This window comes from Polypterus senegalus, chromosome 2, assembly GCF_016835505.1.
Source record: "Polypterus senegalus isolate Bchr_013 chromosome 2, ASM1683550v1, whole genome shotgun sequence".
NCBI classification, from domain to species: domain Eukaryota; kingdom Metazoa; phylum Chordata; class Cladistia; order Polypteriformes; family Polypteridae; genus Polypterus; species Polypterus senegalus.
Genome location: NC_053155.1, coordinates 179,362,640 through 179,385,003, shown reverse-complemented (window position 1 = coordinate 179,385,003; position 22,364 = coordinate 179,362,640). Strand labels below are relative to the sequence as shown.

The following is a 22,364-nucleotide window of genomic DNA, read 5'->3' as shown; positions in this document are numbered from 1 at the left end:
CTTCCTAAGTTTATGCTTGCGCTGTTAGGGTCAGTTCAGGAGGTGGGTGAGGGTGATCGTGACTGAGAAAATAACACTGAAAAAAGCTAACTTTTCCAAGTACCATAAATCTACACCCGATCTGACGCTGTTCATTCTCAAATAATATTCCATTAGTGCGATGATCTTTTCTTATTGATACTATTAAGGTCATAAAATTATTTCTTCAAAATGTCACTTATATTTCTTTTTTTCTCCAGTGCTGCTTTGATATCATGTACTAGAAGGTGTGAGCTTATTCAGCGTGAGCAGGAGCACGCACGTGGCCTGTTGCTTGTGCTACAACAAATTTGATCTGGTGGTGATCAACGTACGTGTACTGTACAAGGCATGTCCACTGAGAAAAGAAGGGTGTTCATGGCTCACCTTGCAGAGGAACTTCATCATCGCTTCTTACAAGAAAAGGTGATGGAAAATGAAAAGGAGGCTACAACATTAACAAGGTTCTGTTCCAAGACAGCCGCTTCTCCCAGGAAAGCAAACTCAGTTGATGTCAGGCACCCCTTCAATGTAATTGGAACCACAGCATAGAGAAGTGTGTGCATTGCAACAGGTACACATGTCATAAATCTAAGAAGGACATTCCTTGGGTGTGTGGGAACTGTTAATATTTGAATTTGATGATTACAACTAGCGCAGAACTGATCTCTCAGTACTGTTCTTTCCTCTGCATGTCCTGGAATACAAAAGAAACACCACCATGCATCAAAATGTAGAGACTGGGCAAGATCGAAAAAAAACACACGGCCACTGATTACAACCTCAGGATGGTATGCAAAGGAATATGAATAATATGAATGATGTTCCATCAGTGCCACAATGTTTTTCCCCGAAATGCACTATACAGGTCATAAAATGAATTATTCCAAATGTCATTTATATCTATGTCTCTGTTTTTTGTCAGTGCGGCGTTGACATCATGGACCATAAGGTGCATACTAATTTAGCGTAAGCAGGAACACTCAATAAAACTGAATAAAAAAAAAATCAAGTGACAATGAGATATGAATAAGGCAGATTCACCAGCATTTGTGTGTCACCTTTTATCCATCCAGATCAGAGAATTTCCAGTTCCATTATCTCAAAACACCACTCACATCTACAGTTATTCCTAATTTCAAATAAAAAGTAGGCTGCTTGTCTTGACTGGCACATTTACAAAAGACAGATAGGTGCGAAGGAATTTAAGGTGGGCCGGGTTTACTACTTTTTTCGTAGGCTTTGAGAATTCTAGTGTTAAAATACATATTCACCACAGCCATGTCCATTCTTTTAACAAAATCCACTATCATCTGACCTTCATTCATCTCCTTGACTCCATACCTACCCATCGCCTACTCATCCCCTCTGTTCCCTTCACCAACATGTCTATTGAAATCAGCTCCAATCACCACTTTGTGTCTCTTGGGTACACTGTCCATTACTTCATCCAACTCACTCCAGAAATCTTCTTTCTCATCCATCATACACATCATGTACTAACAACATACACCATCACACCTTCAGTTTCCATCTTCATAATCATCACTCTGTCTGACACTCTTTTCACCTCCAAAACACTCTTGACATACTGTTCCTTCGGAATAATCCCTACCCCATTTCTCCTCACATCCACACCATGATAGCATAACTTGAATCCACCACCGATCCACTTGGCCTTACTCCCCTTCCATTGGCCTCGACCAATCCGGTATGGAAATTTGTATTTTTGCCCACATATTGATCTGGCAAAATTTTACACCGGATGCCCTTCATGACTTAACCCTCCACGTTTATCAGTGCTTGGAACTGGCATGAAGAAACACACTGGTTTGTACATCCCCTGTGGCATGGATCAATCTTTGACACCTGTTTAATGTAATATATTCACCCACAAAGTCTAATACCCCAGAGATGATATTATTGTTGGATGCAGGAAAACATTTGATATGGTGAATGGAATTGCCTCTTTACTACATTGGAGAAATTTGTGTTTGGCCCAAACATATGTGTATGGATCAAACTACTGTATAACAGTCCAGAAGCTTCAGTTTGTATTAAAAACATTATTTCAGACTACTTCAAACTAGAATGTGGTACTAGAGGAAGATGCACCTTGTCAGCACTGCTTTTTGCAGTCGCCACTGAGCCACTAGCAGTTCACTTTTGAAATGCTTATGAAATAAAGGGGATTATCAGAGAAGGACTGAAGCAGAAAATTTCACTATATGCAGATGATATGGTACTGTATATATCAGATCCACAAAATACTGTGCCTGCAGTCCTAACAGCACTAACAGAATTTCAAAAGATTTCTGGTCTCAGAATTAATTTGAATAAAAGTGTGCTTTTTCCAGTGAACTCTCAAGCAAGAAATATTAGATTGGACAACTTCCCCTTTATCATCACAGATCAGTTTAAATACCTAGGGGTAAACATCACAAGTAAACATAAAGCTCTTTATCTACAAAAGTTTGCTGTCTGCATAGAAAAACTTAAGCAAGACTTGCGTAGATGGTCTATCTTCATCTCACTTTAGCTGGAAGAATTAACTCTGTCAAGGCAGAAGGTGGAATGGCTCTACCTAACTTTCAATTTTATTACTGGGTGGAAAATATACAAGCTGTAAAAATCTGGGGCCTCATGTATAAACGGTGCGTATGCACAAAAATGTTGCATACGCCCATTTCCATGCTCACATCACGATGTATAAAAACTAAAGTTGGTGTAAAGCCACGCACATTTTCACACCAGCTTAATCCCTGGCTTACTCAAATTCTATGCTCGGTTTTGCAAACTGGCAGCACCCAGCATCAAAGCATTGTTTTTGTTCTAGTGTGGTTTTCCTTTCTGTTTTAGATCCACATCCCTGATGCGGCTTTATTATATACAGTGAAATTAACTGCATATTGTTTATTAGTATAAGGCATCTGATTGTAAGTAACTTGTAACAATATAATTAACGTTGTTAAGATGAATATTCTTCCTAAGATTCTTTTTTTATTTCATAATATTCCAATATACAACAATAAAACCTTTTTTAAGCAATTAGATTCAACAATAACCTCATTTATTTGGAGCTCAAAACATCCACATATACAAAGAGTGACCGTACAAAGACATAAGGCAGAAGGTGGCATGGCTCTACCTAACTTTCAGTTTTATTACTGGGCAGCAAACATACAAGCTATAAAAAGCTGGACACAAATAGATGAACATAAACAGGCCTGGGGCCTCATGTATAACGCCGTGCGTAGAACTCGCACTATAACATGGCGTAAGCACAAAAGCCGAAATGTGCTAACGCACAGAAAAATCCAGATGCAGGAATCTGTGCGTACTCCAACTTCCACGTTCTTCCGCTACATAAATCCCGGTCAGTGTGAAAAGTAATGCTCGTGCATGTACTTTATGTAACGCCCCAACTCCTCCCAGAATTACGCGTCTTTGAATATGCAAATCAATATAAATCGCCCTTAAGCTCAGCCTTCTGCGAAAACACAATGGGAAAAGGAAGAGGGAAAATGGAAGAATTTCAGCGAATACCAAGTGGAGGCAAAGTCGCCGTGAAAAGGCAAGACTTAGCCCACCATCTGAGTGTGATATGAAAGCTTATTAGGGTACAGAGAAAAAAAAGGCACAAAGTGGGGAAAAAGCACGAAATGTCAACTTCAATCTCGAAATTTCCACTTTAATCACGTAGTTTATTTTGTCATTAAAATAGAACATCATAAACTTCATCTTAAAATCATTTAATTAACCAGTTTCTCAAATCACATCGTAATTAAAGTAGCACGCTAAATGCTTTGTTTTGTATGTGATCTTCTATGTGCTCTATGTGTGTGAATCACTACATGCTTCTTAAACCGGCTCTCTTCCTCCGACAGGACACAGAATCCATTACATTCATGATATTACAGCTCTCTGATTAACTAAAATACTGAGATGTATACGTGATATAATTTTCATGATGATAGTTAAAGCACGTTATTAAACATGGGTTTCACGGCGCAGTGATTGTGAGCGACCTTCAATGAAATTATTTATTGCAGCACTACTCATGGGCGGCTCTATGTCCAATAGAGAAGGTCTAATGTCAATATGTTATGTTATGCACAGTGGATCGCCACACAATCAGCTCTGTGATAGACGTTAATCCATCTGTAAGCTTAGAGTTCCGATTCTTCAAAACGTTTAAGGAACATTGAAATATCTTCGTAGTACATGTTTAATTATTCTATCCTTCACTCCAGTCCTAGTGAAGAATATAGATATTTTAAATGAAGTTAAAGTTTTATCTGTATAATATAATATTTTGCTGCATTTCATCTTAAAAATGATATTGTGATCATATTTAAATACCCGCTTTATGAAGTGGCGCAGGTTGTGTAATATAAATGTAGTGCAAGTTTACAGTGAAGTAATTGTACTTATAAGTACAAACAGTTCTACAAGGAGCACTTGATTGAGTGCGGTTAAAGTTCTTGGGATGAAACTGTTTCTGAACCGCGAAGTCCGTACAGGAAAGGCTTTGAAACGTTTTGCCGTGGCTGAGACAGCATGTTCTTGAAGCTGTATACCGATAATTATCTTTCTGATCAGCTGCTGCTGTGATTCACACTCAGATACTGTGATATAAATACTCCGAGTGGTGCAGTGAGAGTAATATGGAAAAAGATGATCCGCTTTGGCAACTCCTAAAGAGAGCAGCGGAAAGAAGAAAAAGGTGCAGTTAGACTAACAACGCTAAAGCAGTTATGGTATTTGGTATACTATGGCTATTCCCTGGACCATTATATTGTTACATGTTAATTACAATCAGATGCATTACATTAATAAACAATATGCGGTTAGTTTCAGTGTATTTATAAAGCTGCGTCAAGACAACAAGGAGTAACCACACAGGAACAGTAGCATTGCTTTGATGCTGGGTGCCGCCAGTTTGCAAAACCGAACAGAGAACTTGCGTACGACAAGGTATGAGGTACTGTGGAAAAGTGCGTGGGTTTATGCCAAGTGTAGGTTTTATAAATTGTGATTTGAACGTGGAAAAGTTCTTACGCAACATTTCTGTGCGTACGCACTGTTTATACATTAGACCCCAGGACATGCAGAGGAAAGAATAGTACAGAGAGGTCAGTTCAATCATCAAATCCAAATGTTAACAGGTCACACAACCACAAGGACCGTCCTTCCTACATTTATGACACGTGTACCTGTTGCAATGTGCATAGTGTGTTTGTTTTCTCTGTACCCCAATAAGCATCCATTTGACTCTCAGACAATGGGCTACGACTTGCCTTTTCATGGCAACTTTGATATCTGACAACTCCTTTTTTTATTTCGGGCACTGTGCGACTTTGTGAACTTGAACTTTCAAGTTTCTCTGACAATCTATGTCACTCGATCATCTTCCTTTTGTTGTTTATACCACTGTTTAAACCAACAAATAGTAAGTTTTTCCTTGCCTTCACTTGGTATTTGCTGAAATTCTTCTATTTTCGCCCTGCTTTTGCCATTGTCTTTTCACAGAATGCTGAGGTTAAGGGCTAGTTATATTGATTTGCATATTCAAAGAGATTTAATTCTGGGAGGAGTTGGGGAGTGGTGGCAGGCACATGCAGTTGCATTACTGTTCACGCCGACCAGGATTTATGAAGCGGAAGACCGTGGAAGTTGGTGTATGCACAGATTTATGTATCTGGATTTTTTTGTGCATACGCACATTTCAGGTTTTGTCCTTACGCCATGTTTTAGTGTGAACTCTATGCACGCCGTTATGCTTGAGGCCCCTGGACATTGACACAAATAGATGACCATACACAAGCTTGGTCAGCAATAGAAATAAAATCCTTCAACAACAACAACATTTATTAATACAGCACATTTTCATGCAAACAATGTAGCTCAAATTGCTTTACATGATGAAGAGAAAAAAGACATAATAAATAATTAAAATTAAGGAACACCAATTATCATAGAATAAAAGTAAAGTCCGATGACCAGGGAGGACAGAAAAAACAAAAAAAAAACTCCAGACGGCTGGAGAAAAAAATAAAATCAGCAAGGGTTCCAGGCCATGAAACCGTCCAGCCCCCTCAAGGCATTCTACCTATCATAAATGACCTCAATCAGTCCTCACTGTATTCAGGATTCTCATGGAAGAATTTGATGATGACGGTCATGTGGACTTCAGGCATTTAATCCATCAATGTAGGGACATCATGTGTTTTGATTAGGTCGTGGTGGCGCAGATCGCTACCTCAGAAAACCGGAAAAAGAACAGAAGAGAAAGTAGGGGTTAGTACAGATTTTGGAGCCTCCATAAATAATAATAATAATTAATTGAATAAACAGAGCATTAGGATTAATCTAAGATGAAGCTATGAGAAAGCCATGTTAAAGTAATGTGTTTTCAGCAGTGTTTTAAAGTGCTCCACTGTATTAGCCCAGCTAATATGCGGACAACAGTACAAATTTCCATACTGGATTGGTTGAGGCCTGGGTTAACAATGGTTGCCACCAGTAATGTTAGCCAACAGGGTGCCAGCGGAAATTGGGCTACTGTTGACCAAAGAAGGAGAAGAGGTGGGAGACAAAGAGAGTAGAACTGAGGGTGGGAACTTGAATGCTGGCAGTATAACTGGTAAGGGGAGAGAGTTAGCTGATATGATGGAGAGAAGGAAGATTGATATATTGTGCATGCAAGAGGCTAAATGATAGGGGAGTAAGGTCAGGTAGATCGGAGGTGGATTCAAATTGTACTATCATGGTATGGATGTGAGGAGAAATGTGGTAAGGGTTATTCTGAAGGAACAGTATGTCAAGAGTGTTTTGGGGTGAATAGAGTGTCAGACAGAGTAATAATTATGAAGCTGGAAACTGAAGGTGTGATGATGAATGTTGTTAGTGCATATGCCCCGCAAGTTGGGTGTACGATGCATGAGAAAGAAAATTTCTGGAATGAGTTGGTTGAAGTGATAGACAGGGTACCCAGGGGACAGAAAGTAGTGATTGGAGCAGATTTCAATGGACATGTTGGTGAAGTGGACAGAGAAGGTGATGAGTAGGTATGGTGTCAAGGAGAGGAAGAAGAAGGTCAGAAGATAGTGGATTTTGCGAAAAGGATTGACATGGCTGTGGTGAATATGTATTTTAAGAAAAGGGAGGAACAAAGGATGATGTATAAGAGTGTAGGAAGATCCATACAGGTAGATTACATCCTATGCAAAAGAGTCAATCTGAAGGAGATTTAAGACTGCAAAGTGGTGGCAGGGGAAAGTGTAGTTAGGCAGAATAAAATGGTGGTCCGTAGGATGAAGTTGGATATCAAGAAGAGGAGGAGAGTGAAGGCAGAGTAAAGGATTAAATGGTGGAAGAAGAGTGCTTGGCGTAACATCTGGACAGAGGAAGGAGGAAAAGGAAACTTGGTGATGGAATGAGGAAGTACACGAGACTATGCAGAGTCAGAGGATAGCAAAGAAGAAGTGGGATAGTCAGAGAGATGCAGAAAGTAGACCATAGTACAAGGAGATAAGGTGTAAAGTGAAGAGAGAGCTGGGGATGACTAAAGAAAAGGCATATGATGAGTTGTATGGGGGGTTGGGCACAGTAAGGAGGGAGAAAAGGACCTGTACTGATTGGCTAGACAGAGGGACCGAGTTGGGAAAGATGTGCAGCAGTTTAGGGTGATAAAGTATAAAGATGGAAACATACTTACAAGTGATGAGGGTTGAACAGATGGAAAGAGTAATTTGAGAGGGTGATGAATGAAGAGAACGAGAGAAAGAGAAGAGGTTGGATGATGTGGAGATAGTGTATCAGAAAGTGCAATGGATTAGCAAGGAGGAAGTGAGGACAGCTATGAAGAGGATGGAGAATGGAAAGGCCATTGGTCCAGATGACATACCTGTGGAAGCATGGACGTGTTTAGGAGAGTTGGCAGTGGAGTTTTTAACCAGATTGTTTAGCAGAGTCTTGCAAAGTGAGAGGATGCCTGAGGAGTGGAGAAGAAGTGTACTGGTACTGATTTTTAAAAATATGGGGGATGTGCAGAGCTATAGTAATTATGGGGGGATAAAATTGATGTGCCACAGCATGAAGTTTTGGGAAAGAATTGATGAAACTAGCTTAAAAAGGGAGGTGATGATTAGTGAGCAGCAGTATGGTTTCATGCCAAGAAAAAGTGGCACTGAGGCAATGTTTGCTCTGAGGGTGTTGGTGGAGGACTATAGAGAAGGCCAGAAGGAGTTTCATTGCATCTTTGTGGACATGGAGAAAGCATATGGCAGGGAGCCTTGAGAGGAGTTGTGGTATTGTATGAGGAAGTTGTGAGTGGCAGGGAAGTACGTAAGAGTTGTACAGGATTTATATGAGGGAAGTGTGACAGTGGTGAGGTCTAAGGTAGGAGTGATGGATGCATTAATGTTCGAGGTGGGATTACATCAGGAATCAGCTCTGAGCCCTTTCTTATTTTAATGGATTATGATGTTTGCTGATGACATTGTGATCTGTAGTGAGAGTAGCGAGCAGGTCGACACTGGAGAAGTGGAGATATACTGTACTCTAGAGAGGAGAGGAATGCATGAGCATGAACAAGACAGAATACATGTGTATAAATGAGAGGGAGGTCAGTGGAATGGTGAGGATGCAGGGAGTAGAGCTGGCAAAGGTGGATAAGTTTAAATACTTGGGAACAACAGTACAGAGTAATGGGGATTGTGGAAGAGAGGTGAAAAAGAGAGTGCAGGCAGGGTGGAATGGGTAGAGAAGAGTGTCTGGAGTAATTTGTGACATACAGGTACCTACAAGAGTGAAAGGGAAGGTCTATAGGTCTATAGGATGGTAGTGAGACCAGCTATGTTATATGGGCTGGAGATGGTGGCACTGACCAGAATTGAGGAGACCGAGCTGGAGGTAGCATAGTTAAAAATGCGAAGATTTGCATTGGGTGTGACGAGGATGTACAGGATTAGGAATGAGTTCATTAAAGGGTAAACTCAGGTTGGATTGTTGGAAGACAAACTCAGAGAGGTGAGATTGTGTTGGTTTGAACATGTGTAGAGGAGAGATGATGGGTATATTGGAAGAAGGATGTTAAGGAAAGAGCTGCCAGGCAAGAGGAAAAGAGGAAGGCCTAATATAAGGTTTGTAGATGTGGTGAGAGAAGACATGCAGGTGGTGGGTGTAACAGAGCAAGATGCAGAAGACAGAAAGATATTGAAGAAGATGATCCACTGTGGCAACCCCTAACAGTAGCAGCCGATAGAAGAAGACTCTGTGTACCATCATCTTCAATAAATGTAATTTGCTGATGGTTTTCTCACTTTAGTACTAAGTACTTTTAAATGTATATAATGCCAACCATGTTTTTTTTTTTGTTTTTCAGCAAGATTTGTAAAAAGGCTTCACAATTAAATATGAATATCTGAAACTAATTTACTGTACTGATGACCTCCAAACCTGAAGGCTGACAAGTCAGAAAAAGGGCAACACCCTTCTGAGTGAATTTCAAAGAATATCTGAAAGTTGGACAAAGTGTTTAAACAAGAAAGCAATCAGAAACCATCCTCACTAAACTTGCTGTGAGTGGTGCCCTAGGGCTTACCCATTCCAAAAACAGGACACATCCATAACTTCTGTGATTATAAATTAATAAAATAAACAGAGAAATCTAATCTATTTTTAATTATTTTGATTGTAACATGGCACATGCAATGGTGACTTGATTCTGAGTGCCTGCTTCATGGATTACTCTTTACAGATTCCTTCTAGATAAGCTAATAATAAGGTCTACTTTGTTTCCTCTTACTGGATCAGAGATGTTTATGTGGGCAGGGCCTCAAACTGGAATGTTCAGAGCAAATGTCAGAATAGGCAAGCTGTAAACACTGTCCTCAAGGAGCTCCTTGCAACACTGCATCACACGTTTGGATGGAACATAGCATTGGTCTGTGCTTGAGAAGAAAATACAGCTGGACAGAGAGGAGGGCAATTTTTAAGGTCTTCCTGACTGTAAGGTAACAATGTTCTATACTCTTATTCCTAATTCTGCTCTGTGTGTGTCTTTTCACTTGATGACACTTTCTATTCATTTGCCAACGTCGTACTCCCTTGTAATGAGAATCAACAGAGAAGCTCACTACAGCCCACAATTCATCTTTCATGTGATCAATTTATAAAAAAAATCACATGCTTTGTGCAAGCACACATGGCATCCCTCCTTCATAATTAGACAGAGATCTGCTTGCCTGGCTCTAAAATGCAGCCAAACTTAGGAAAACAGAAACAGCTGGAGTAACATACTTGATGGAATTTTTTCAAGATTTCAGTAAATCACACAGTCAAGGATACTACACTTTCATTTTTATGTTGTGTCTTTCACATTAAGAATACTTGCAGCATTTATATAGCACAAACAGAGAAAATGTAAGTAACTGTCTCAGGGTCAATATGGGTTTGGAAAGAAGTGTGATTGATATAGTGCCTTTAAACAATATACTGAATAGTCCTAAAGTCTAACGGCAGTTGGGCTTGTAGCAGTGGCAAATATGTTTAATGCATTTGGCCCCAACTCAGTAAATTTTTTTCTTTAGGCAAATATGTTTCAATAGAACCTATACTCCTAAGCCCTAGCAGTGTTTCATCAGTTCTCAGCTAGTGCTCTGTTCCCACATTTTCTTATGACTTCTTATTAACATGATTCTGGCTGTTACTACTGGCTCTGCTTCACTTCAGGGCCCATTTATTATTTTCCAGCTCAAACTTTACAAGATAAACAGGTGGCAAATGGGCCACAAAAAGACCACCGTAAAGTAGCAGAACGCTTTTGTCACCACTTTTCTATTCACGTTATCTTTTTACACTTTAATCTTCAGCCACACTCTTCAGTTTAAGGGTGGACCTCAAAGGCAGCTGGTTTCTCATGTTAACCAACTGCTGACTTTAATTGATCTCCTTGTATAATATGACATCTTATGCTGTGAAGAAATTCAGGGCACCATATTGTGATATTTCACCTTCTCACTTCAATGTAGTCACATTAATTTCTGGCAGAACTATTAGCAGAAACACAGGATTGCTGTATTGATTTATTACATGATCTGGGAAAAGCATAATTAAAGATAAACTATATTTTTTACAATTGACTAAAGTGAAAGGTCAGCTTTATGTCATAACTTCAAAAATTCAGGTAGATTTCTCCGACTTGTCTGATTCATAGATCTGAGGTTTTTGGCATTCATGTGGAATTTCTGACTCGGAAAGTCATATTTACCTACTGTCCAATAGCACTTGAACACAACAAGTAGTAGACTGCTGTTAAACACTGATTTATAGGGCTAATTTAGATTTGTCAATTAACCTACCATGTATGTTCTTGTGATGTGAGAAGAAACCAGAGCACTTGGAGATCACAGTCACACAGAAAATGTGCAGACACAGGTTCCCAAAGTTGATAGGACATAGTGCTAACCACATTGCCTATCAGGTGCTATTGAAAGCTTTGTGAAGATAATATAATAAAAACTATATACACATATATTTAATCTGAACCTTGTAATCTTGTATTGTACTGATGATAAATCACTCATGTTTTCTGAGGCTGCATGACCATACAATTTTTGGTTTAGGCGAAATTTAAAACAACAAACAATCACAAAGAAGCTTACAACATTGATGGTTACTGTAGAAACTGTAATGCCCAAAAACAGGTTTGGCATTCATATGGTAATTAAAAAGTTTGCTACCAGTTGCTTTATGGCTTTCACTTTTGCAAAAGTAGGTGACACAAGCAGGAAATGTGGGCACAATTAAAAGATTCAAGTTCATATATGATGGCCTTATGAAAAAAAAGCTGCTGCTTTAGTTATGCAATCTTATTGTAAACTTAGCTGAGCAGAATTATTTTAGCACAACATATTAATAAAAAAATGCAACTCAGGGAAGGAATAAAATATTCCTGAACAGCAGGAACCAATCCGCGTCATAGCATATATATAGTAAGTCCAAGGAGATTTACTCATATAGATATTTAAAGTTCATAATGAGTCCACTCCTCTAACTACTTTTTGAATTTGAAGCATTTTATCACACACTTCTAGATATTTTTCATCATCCAATCATTCTTCTGGGCATTTGGGTGGGGTTGTGTTGAATGTAGTGGAGGCAAAAGGAAGCTCCTTTGGACTAAAAGTTTTTAACTATGAAGGAATGAACTTGTCTTTCTGGTGTGACTAGTCTGCAGTTCAAGCCTCCGCCTCTGGCTTGATGTTTCACATTTTATTCATAGATGTCATCCCTTTATTTTTGAGAATAGATAAAACAGCAATCTGGTTTCACAAAAAATACTGTGATAAGAAGTGAGTTCCAAAGAGCTGGCTGCTGGTTTTACAGCGGACTACTGCACTGGCCAGCTGTTTTTGTTAGGAAAAAGAAGCAGCAACCAGTATGTCTTTATAACATGATGTTGATTTATCCAGTTCACAATTTTCCCTCTAATTCTCTCAGCCAATCAAAACTTTTCTTAGTTTCATTAACAATATATGAATGTTCTTTAGAGAGTTGGACTTACAGTGGTGTGAAAAACTATTTGCCCCCTTCCTGATTTCTTATTCTTTTGCATGTTTGTCATACAAAATGTTTCTGATCATCAAACACATTTAACCATTAGTCAAATATAACACAAGTAAACACAAAATGCAGTTTTAAATGATGGTTTTTATTATTTAGGGAGAAAAAAAGTCCAAACCTACATGGCCCTGTGTGAAAAAGTAATTGCCCCCTCGTTAAAAAATAACCTAACTGTGGTGTATCACACCTGAGTTCAATTTCCGTAGCCACCCCCAGGCCTGATTACTGCCACACCTGTTTCAATCAAGAAATCCCTTAAATAGGAGCTGCTGACACAGAGAAGTAGACCAAAAGCACCTCAAAAGCTAGACATCATGCTAAGATCCAAAGAAATTCAGGAACAAATGAAAACAGAAGTAATTGAGATCTATCAGTCTGGTAAAGGTTATAAAGCCATTTCTAAAGCTTTGGGACTTCATTGAACCATAGTGACAGCCATTATCCACAAATGGCAAAAACATGGAACAGTGGTGAACCTTCCCAGGAGTGGCCGGCTGACCAAAATTACCCCAAGAGCGCAGAGACAACTCATCCAAGAAGTCACAAAAGACCCCAGGACAACGTCTAAAGAACTGCAGGCCTCACTTGCCTCAATTAAGGTCAGTGTTCACGACTCCACCATAAGAAAGAGACTGGGTAAAAACGGCCTGCATGGCAGATTTCCAAGACGCAAACCACTGTTAAGCAAAAAGAACATTAGGGCTTGTCTCAATTTTGCTAAGAAACATCTCAATGATTTCCAAGACTTTTGGGAAAATACCTTGTGGACTGATGAGACAAATGTTGAACATTTTGGATGGCAAATGTCCCGTTACATCTGGCGTAAAAGGAACACAGCATTTCAGAAAAAGAACATCATACCAACAGTAAAATATGGTGGTGGTAGTGTGATGGTCTGGGGTTGTTTTGCTGCTTCAGGACCTGGAAGGCTTGCTGTGATAGATGGAACCATGAATTCTACTGTCTACCAAAAAATCCTGAAGGAGAATGTCCGGCCATCTGTTCGTCAACTCAAGCTGAAGCGATCTTGGGTGCTGCAACAGGACAATGACCCAAAACACACCAGCAAATCCACCTCTGAATGGCTGAAGAAAAACAAAATGAAGACTTTGGAGTGGCCTAGTCAAAGTCCTGACCTGAATCCAATTGAGATGCTATGGCATGACCTTAAAAAGGCGGTTCATGCTAGAAAACCCTCAAATAAAGCTGAATTACAACAATTCTGCAAAGATGAGTGGGCCAAAATTCCTCCAGAGTGCTGTAAAAGACTCATTGCAAGTTATCGCAAACGCTTGATTGCAGTTATTGCTGCTAAGGGTGGCCCAACCAATTATTAGGTTCAGGGGGCAATTACTTTTTCACACAGGGCCATGTAGGTTTGAATTTTTTTTTCTCCCTAAATAATAAAAACCATCATTTAAAACTGCATTTTGTGTTTACTTGTGTTATATTTGACTAATGGTTAAATGTGTTTGATGATCGGAAACATTTTGTGTGACAAACATGCAAAAGAATAAGAAATCAGGAAGGGGGCAAATAGTTTTTCACACCACTGCAGTATCTTTTTTGTGTTAGACAATAATTACAGTTAACTTTCCATTCCCTGAACAATTTAGCCTAATTAATACTATATAAACAGACAAATTGGCCAGGGCATAATTTTCGCCAGGTGATTATCAGAATTGTGCCAATGTTTAAAAATCTAGAAATTTTTAAACTTGAGCATCCTACTGCTCTTTCAAAGCAAAAAATGTTCTTAATGTCATTATTATCTCACTATAGAATTAATTCACAAATAAAAATACATTTGTGTATGCTTTGACAGCAGTAATGTAACCAATTACTGGGACCTGCAATCAAGCCTTGAGTTTTGGTGCAGGATTATGGGACTCATGCCTATTTTAAAATTCCTCATTGTTTAAGTAAATAAAGCACAAAAAACCCTGCTCCCTTTCAGAGCAAAAAAGGCTTTCATCATTTTCACTTTTATACCATTATGGAATTAACTAAAAATAATATAAAATTTGTGCATGCCTTAAGGGCACTATAGTGAAAAAAAAAGTCAACTGCAAGTTGCAATAATTTACACTCTTAGTGTCTTCTTCTTCTTCTTCTTTCGGCTGCTCCTATTAGGGGTTACCACAGCAGATCATCTTGTTCCATATCTTCCTGTCCTCTAAATCCTATCCTCTACACCCAATTTAAACTGTTAGTTGAAATGATGGCAAGATTAATTACTTTTTAATATGATGACATTCATGACCTGGATAAATGAACAGAGACTTCACATTCATCCTTTTAATGTAATGAGCATAACTACAGCTGTCTATTATTCAATGGTGATCTCCCAATGTAGCTTCTTGTGTGCTGTACACTGAAAAAAGATTTTTAATATAATATATTTATATTGTGTGTCATGATAGCTATTTTGTCACCATTGTGGCTTTGAGAGGTCACTGTAAACAAAACAATCTTTCCTTAGTGTATTTCCCAGCAGTGCACCTAGTTCATTCATGCAGCTAATGCTGCAGCATAGTTTTTTCTTCTACACCAGGTTGTTTCCTTTTCATTTGTTCAAACATATGCAGTATGTCATACAGCCAATCCAATGCTAAAATCAGCCTTGAAAATTTTCTGAATGCTAGTCTTATCTTTTGATTTATGAAAATTATCCCACACTTGCTTTGTTTGAAAATTTTCAGCAAAGTAATTTTTCATCAGGCTGTGCTAAAAATATGTTCAGATTAACTTCACTCTTAGCTGCACCTTGTTTCTCTTACCTGCTGGGATGGGCTATTGTGGTAGCTGAAAGTTGGAGAACAACAGAAGGCGCACACCAATAAAAAGTAAAAAAGCAATTTCTTTATTCTTGGTGGTAGAGAGGCTGCAGACCCTATCACTTTCCAGTGTGCTACAGACCGTCAGCCTTTCACTGACCGTCAGATCAGACAGCCTGCCAGCAGGAAGGAGAGACTTCCTTTAAATACTCAAGTTCATTGACAAGAAAGAAAAAAGAAAAAGAGGAAACATAGCAGTTAATCTTGAGGTTATTACATGGATTGCTATAGCCCCGGTTCACATCTTGAATTTGTACATGTTTTTTACAGATAAAGAGTTGTCAGCATTTTCATAGTTTTAGAAAAACACTTCTCCTAGCTTGCACGTACATAAGTCCGGTTACAGCAAGGTTGTCCTAACGGGTATAGGATGTATGCAACTCAGTGGTTTTAGACAATGCTCACTTCCTTATACTTTTTTGCACACACATTGCTTATACTGTAAAATATCAAGGGTTACATTTGTTCATTTAACTTAGCACGTTCTTATTTAATACATAAGTGTCATGACTGATTTATAATATCACAGGGTGTTCTGTTAGTATCAAGAGGTCAGCATTTCCTCATAAAAGAATGTAAGTTAGTCTAATAATTCTGTGCACAAGCTTAATCCTTGTTCTACCTAAATGAAGAACAAATTATATAGAAGTAAAAATCATATAGCTCTCAGCAGCATGCTTAATTCAAAATACTGTCATTGGTATTGTGAGTTAAATACTTATAATCTTTTCAGTTAATAATGTTTTTTTCTTTCTCACTATAAAAGGAAGTTTAAGAGAAACACGTTAAGCCACTGGAGTATGTTGGCAAATATATAAATATATATGTGAAAAACTGACAACAGAAGACAGGCAAATGCATAACACTGAAGAGGCTGTTCTTAAATTTTTTGTTTTTTGATCCGGATGGCGCATGTACCCAAAACATTAACATTTATATGGTACTTACATAAAAGCCAGATTGAATGTTATTTACTTTGATTTATTTACATACTTACCCGTGTAATCCTACGAAAAATGCCTGCTGACACTTTAGTACGCAAGCAATGGTACGAGAATGCAGTTAGACTTCTTTTTTGGACACATACACCATCCAGATCTAAATACTAGTGGAAAGTCGCTCACGTCCTGAACAGTCTATAGCTGCAGGTGGAAGCTGCCGTTGCTGTATGTATATAAAAGCCAGATTGAATGTTATTTACTGAATTTCCTTGATTTATTTACTTACTTCCCACACTGTAAAGTCACAATTAGACTGTAGAGCTTCTCATGTACATATCAAAACTACAGCGACAGCAAAAGGGTGATGTGCATTCTTTCTCCGATGTAGAACCCTCATCATCATCTTACTTCACCTCTGTTATAGGATGTCTTTATGTGAAAACAGCAGTGTCAGATTGGGGGAAGAATAAATGCGACTGGGAGAATAAAACTGAATAAAAAAACAAAGCTAACCTTTATAAGTATCATAAATTTACACCGGCTGTTACAGACTCAAATCAAATGCATGTTTTTATTCTAAAATAGTAAGAATAAGAGCAGCTCACTTCTCAAAATGGAGTCGTCCGGGGTCAAACCTGTGAAGTTTTGATTACCAGTCAACAGTTGTTACAATTGCACCACCAAAGCGGTCGTATTAAAGGGGTGTCAATGTCGCACTCTAACGTGGGTTCTTTTTCTGCAATTATATTCTTGAATAGAAGCACACTTGTTCAGTTATATTTGCATCTTTTGTGAAAGTGTTTACTTGATATTTGGACTTTAGGCTTCACACATTATACACTTCGTGTCTACATTTTGTCAATTATTACTAAAACATGACAAACATTTCTGTTTTAACGATGTTTTTACATAGATTGTTGTAGACACGGAACACACATGAAATGCATGCGTTCCAAATAATGATATAGTATTTATAAAAAGTGTCATTTTGCTTGACTTCACACTCTATACAACTCTAAGCAACTGACACGCAGGTAAACAGGCTTGAGCTGAGAAAACTGTGTTGTGGTGGGGGGATGTGATAACAGGCTGCTTGCTGCTTATCGACACATTTACAAGACAAAAAACGCTGATGGAGAGGTGGAATGGGTTTACGGGTTTTTTTGTAGACGTTGGTAATTCTAGTGTTAAATGAGCTTTTCTTTTAATTTCTGGCAAACACAGACCTCTTTTTGATGGGGTTCCTTTTGAATGAAGTTTCCATTTCTTTTCTTGCACAACACAACTCCTCAGATTTCCTTTTTCCCGTTTATTACTTAGACAATATTCTGGTCTTCTCTTTCATTTCTACAGTCTTCCTGGCTAATCTCTGTTCACAGGAAGTTAGGGCAGCAAAACTACCAGACACTTTTTTAACATACTGTAATACACTGCACAAAGATGCAGTGTAATTAAATTACTGTAAAGATTAGAAAAGCTGATGCAAAAAAATGTAATTGGCAAATTTCCACATCATAAATCAAGTCATTTATAGTTTAAATCAAAAATTGATTCATATCTGCAGTTGATCAATTAAAGCAACACTACAAAAATATTTATATTTTTGTTCCACAGATCTGTTCTATAGTATACCTAAAACACATACAGTAAAAACTAAAGATGAGGGACCGACTTGAGGAACTGAAGCAACAAGCCAAGGAAGCAGAGTTAAAGGAAAGAGTCACTGGAGAAACAATGGCTGCTAGTGAAGAGTTTCCTATGAAGCAGCAGGCCATATTGTTTGAAAAGGAACCAATTGTGAAAACATTTCTAAAGAATGCTCAACACATTCAGGATGATATTAAAAAATTGGACGAAGATGTTGAGAAGTTTATCCGAGAACAAAAGGTGCTAATATCCAGTATAAGACTTTTCAGTGTCATTAAAAAGGGGAGCAACATTACCAGGGACATTCAAATTCGTGCAAAAAATATCCATAAGCGTCTAGAGGCTCTGCCCCTGGGTATCAAGAGAGCAGCGGCAGAGGACGAGTGTGATTCTGCATTTACCAGAATAAAACGCAATCAGTATAATATGCTCTTCGAGCACTTTCAGAATGTTATGTTTAAGTACATTGACTCCTTGATAGAAAATCAGAAAAAGCTCAAACAGTTCATTGTGCAGCAGCTGGAAGTGGCAGGTAAAGATGTGAAAGATGAAGAAGTTAACAGAATGATGGAGCAAGGAAAGTGGGAAGTGTTCAATGGGAATTTACTAGAGGACATGAAGATCACAAAAGCACAGCTCAGTGAGACAGAACAGCGTCACAAAGAACTAAGGAACTTGGAAAGCCAAATGAAAGACCTACAGGACCTCTTTACAGAGATTTACCCACACGAAGAATTGCAAAGCACAGAGGATGTAAATGAAATCATGGATTATGTTGAAAAATCCAATTATGAATTTAAGAAAGTGAAAAATAAGCAAAAAAATCTTTGCAAAGTGCTTTTTTGTTGCTGCTATCCATGCTGTGACTAAATATTTGGACATAGATATGCAAAAACAAAAAAGCATTTTAGACTGAGTATTTCACTTATGTTAAATTGGTCTATTCACTGAACTGTGCTCTGCTTTAAACTTTAAATGATAATCAATTATAAATACACATGCAAAAATAATATTTGTACAAGAATGTGTTTACATAGTTGAAGTGAACTGTATTTTTACTGCTGTAGTATTAATTTTACTTACTTCTCAAAACAATAAAGAAAATCAATGGCTTTAACTAGCAGTGTTAACAGTGCTTTTGCTCTCAGATGGGTTATGATAAAGAAAAGTACAGTGTCACTATCTGTTATAAAACTAGAGGGTTTTGGTCTTCTCTGTTATGGGAGATGGACGTATGAAGCGGAACTCCATTAGAAGTGGTGTTATTTATTTCTTATTTTCTCAAGGTATCCTGTATTTACTCAACCCGAGGGGGTTCAATTACAGTATATGAAAGCATATATAAACATAAGTGTCAGGAAAGGGGCTCAGAAAGAAATGGAAAAGAAAGCTAAAGCTTCATTCAAGCCTAGACAGGCATCAAATCCAACCTCAAGGTACGTCCTTTCAGACACTGACCTGAAACAGATAGGCGAAAGCACAGATTTCCTGGGACCTGACACTGCTGTATTGTCTCCAGCTAAGATTGACTGTGGGAGCGAATGTACAAATGAGTCAGGTCATGATAGTTTATCAATTCCAGAGGATTCATTGAAACTGAAAATGGCCTTACCTTCTGTGTTGTCAACTACTCCTTATGAGCCATGAATCACGGAGAAGACCGAAATGATCTGTCCGAACTGATGGTAATGATCGCTGCAATGGCCACCGTTCAAGACATAAAGGAGCTCAAGAATGATTTAAAGAAATAAATAAATGGAAGGAAGGAAGGAAATAAAGGAAGGGAATAAAGGACATACACAAACACGAAGCTGCTTCAGGCTATTAAAGACAAGGAAAAAAGTTAAAATAATCGCTTTCAGGAAACCTTTAAAGGTATGCTAGAAAGAATTGAGGAACAGCTACATGAAAATAAGTCTAAGTTTGAGAATAAACTGAGAGCACTTAAAGACGTTAAGCAAATGTTCACAACTTAAATTGAAATAGATGAACAACTGGCATCTACCGTTGACGAAAAAGCAATGGCTGCAAATTCCAAATGCAGAGTACTCGGATACAGACTTGCTAAACTTGAAAATGGATGCAGAATGAATAATATTAGAATCAAAGGTCTCCCTGAGAATTGTGAAAGTCCAAATCCAGTGAAATTTGCAGCTGAACTATTCTCTAAAATAATTGGAGAGGACTACAAATCAGACACCAAGACAGCAGCAGCTTACCGCATACGGGGATCAAATACCTCTAAGACTCTTATCATGCATTTCAAAAAATTACATATAATGTTACTTCTCAGACAGAAACAAGAGTTTATATTTGAAAATAACAACATTTGTATTTTCACTGATTTCTCACCCTCAACAGCAGTTAAACGTGTTGCATTTTACTATATTAAACAGTGCTTATGGAAAGCTGAGATCAGATACAGCCTCTTGTATCCTGCCAGACTGAAAGTGGACATTCAACAACAACAACAACATTTATTTATATAGCACATTTTCATACAAATTATGCAGCTCAAAATGCTTTACATGATGAAGAATGAGAAAAAAGACAAAATAAATAAAAATTAGAATAAGGGAACACTAATTAATCTATACTAATAAAAGGCAAAGCCCTCACTCACTCACTGACTCACTCACTGACTCACTCACTGGCTCACTCACTGACTCATCACTAATTCTCCAACTTCCCGTGTGGGTGGAAGGCTGAAATTTGGCAGGTTCATTCCTTACAGCTTCCTTACAAAAGTTGGGCAGGTTTTATATCGAAATTCTACGCGTAATGGTCATAACTTGAAGCAGTTTTTCTCCATTTACTGTAATGGAGATGAGCTTCAACGCCGTGGGGGCGGAGTTTCGTGTGACATCATCACGCCTCCCACGTAATCACGCAGCACATAGAAAACCAGGAAGACCTCAAAAAAGCGCTGAAGAAAACATGCATTATATAATTGAGAAGGCAGCGAAACAATAAGAAGCGAGCGAGTGACATATACAACCATATTCATGAGTTCTGCTACTTCGGAAACAAAGCACGATGTAAACCTACACTTTAAATTAAGTTCATAGATAGGCTGCGCTGGCGTTTGTAATTTAGTGCCTGCCCATATAAGGCCGTCCGTCAGCGGCAATCCAATAGCAAACTGCCACGGGTAAATATTCACGGGTGAAGGACTGTGCTTATGGAGAGGAAGATGAGATGGTCAGGGTGGTGTTTGACACAAACTCAGCGAAACTGCGAGAGAAAGTTTTAAGTGCCAGGACTAAGGTAACATTAAATAAAGCTATGGACATAGCACGAGATGGCACCAGCACAGCTGGGAACCTTCGATGCAAGTGCACCGAGTGGCTCACGTGAACTGACGCAGTGCACAGATAAAAAGCAACAGTTCCAAACAGCTGAACAAAACCAATTACACAATTGAAAAGGCAGCAAAAATATGAAGCGTCTGATAAGCATATTCATAAATGCAGCTACTGTGGAAACAAAGCACACGGTGGAAAAAGTCAATGTCCCGCTAAAGGAAGACAGTGTAAAAAAAAACCGGGCATGCAGTGTGTCAGGTCTCAGATAAAGAAGAAGACGAGCTGTTTATTGATGCAGTAAGAAACGAATCGATGAATGAAACCTGTCATCTTTACAACGATTGACAAACACGGAATGTAACTTGAACACAACACATCCTACAAATACGAACCTGATTGAAAGAAATAATGATAATCAAATCCTTGATGACAGCAACACTCAGTAACACTCACAAAACAAATACTGTATATTGACAGTCATGTTACGTTATTTTTAAAATGTTCCCTTTTCTTTTCTACCTTTTTAACACACTACTTCTCATGATACGCTGGTATATATATATATGTATATATATATATCCCGCTCTACATACTCGAATAATGGATACTTTATTCGCCATCAATGATTGTTTTGGTAAAGCCATACTCAGTGTATTCATTAGATGAACGGTAAAAAAGTAAGAGCGAGGAGAGGATGACTCATTGAGGCATGCAGGCTGTAGTGCGCGTCAACTCTATCTGAATTGCGCGATCACATTTGAAAAAATATATCTTTTCAAGTTCTATTTAGTCCATATGTGTCAAACTCAAGGGCCAAGGGCCACATCCGGACCGGAGTGTAATTATATCCGCCCGCGAGATCATTTTATATACTGTATTATTGTTATTAAAGCCCAGGTATATGAAGCGCTGGTAACACAATAAACTACAGATCCCATAATGCAGCGCTTCAGCTGCCTTGCCAACACTTACCGCTTACTAGAGTT

At 38.4% G+C, this 22,364-nt stretch overlaps 1 protein-coding gene across 2 annotated transcripts; it reads left to right on the top strand.

Moving 5' to 3' along the window:
• Window positions 1-9,924: 9,924 nt before the first annotated feature.
• On the top strand, window positions 9,925-19,039 carry LOC120524648 (syntaxin-19-like). Of its 2 annotated transcripts, none has more exons than XM_039746475.1 (2): window positions 9,925-10,032; window positions 18,041-19,039. In XM_039746475.1, exon 2 carries the CDS (start codon window positions 18,086-18,088, stop codon window positions 18,941-18,943), a length of 858 nt encoding a protein of 285 aa, XP_039602409.1. In that variant the 5' UTR covers window positions 9,925-10,032; window positions 18,041-18,085; the 3' UTR covers window positions 18,944-19,039. The 2 variants fall into 2 exon arrangements, with proteins under 2 accessions (XP_039602409.1, XP_039602408.1); XM_039746474.1 differs by having other exon boundaries at window positions 9,925-10,037.
• The last annotated feature ends 3,325 nt before the right edge of the window (window positions 19,040-22,364 follow it).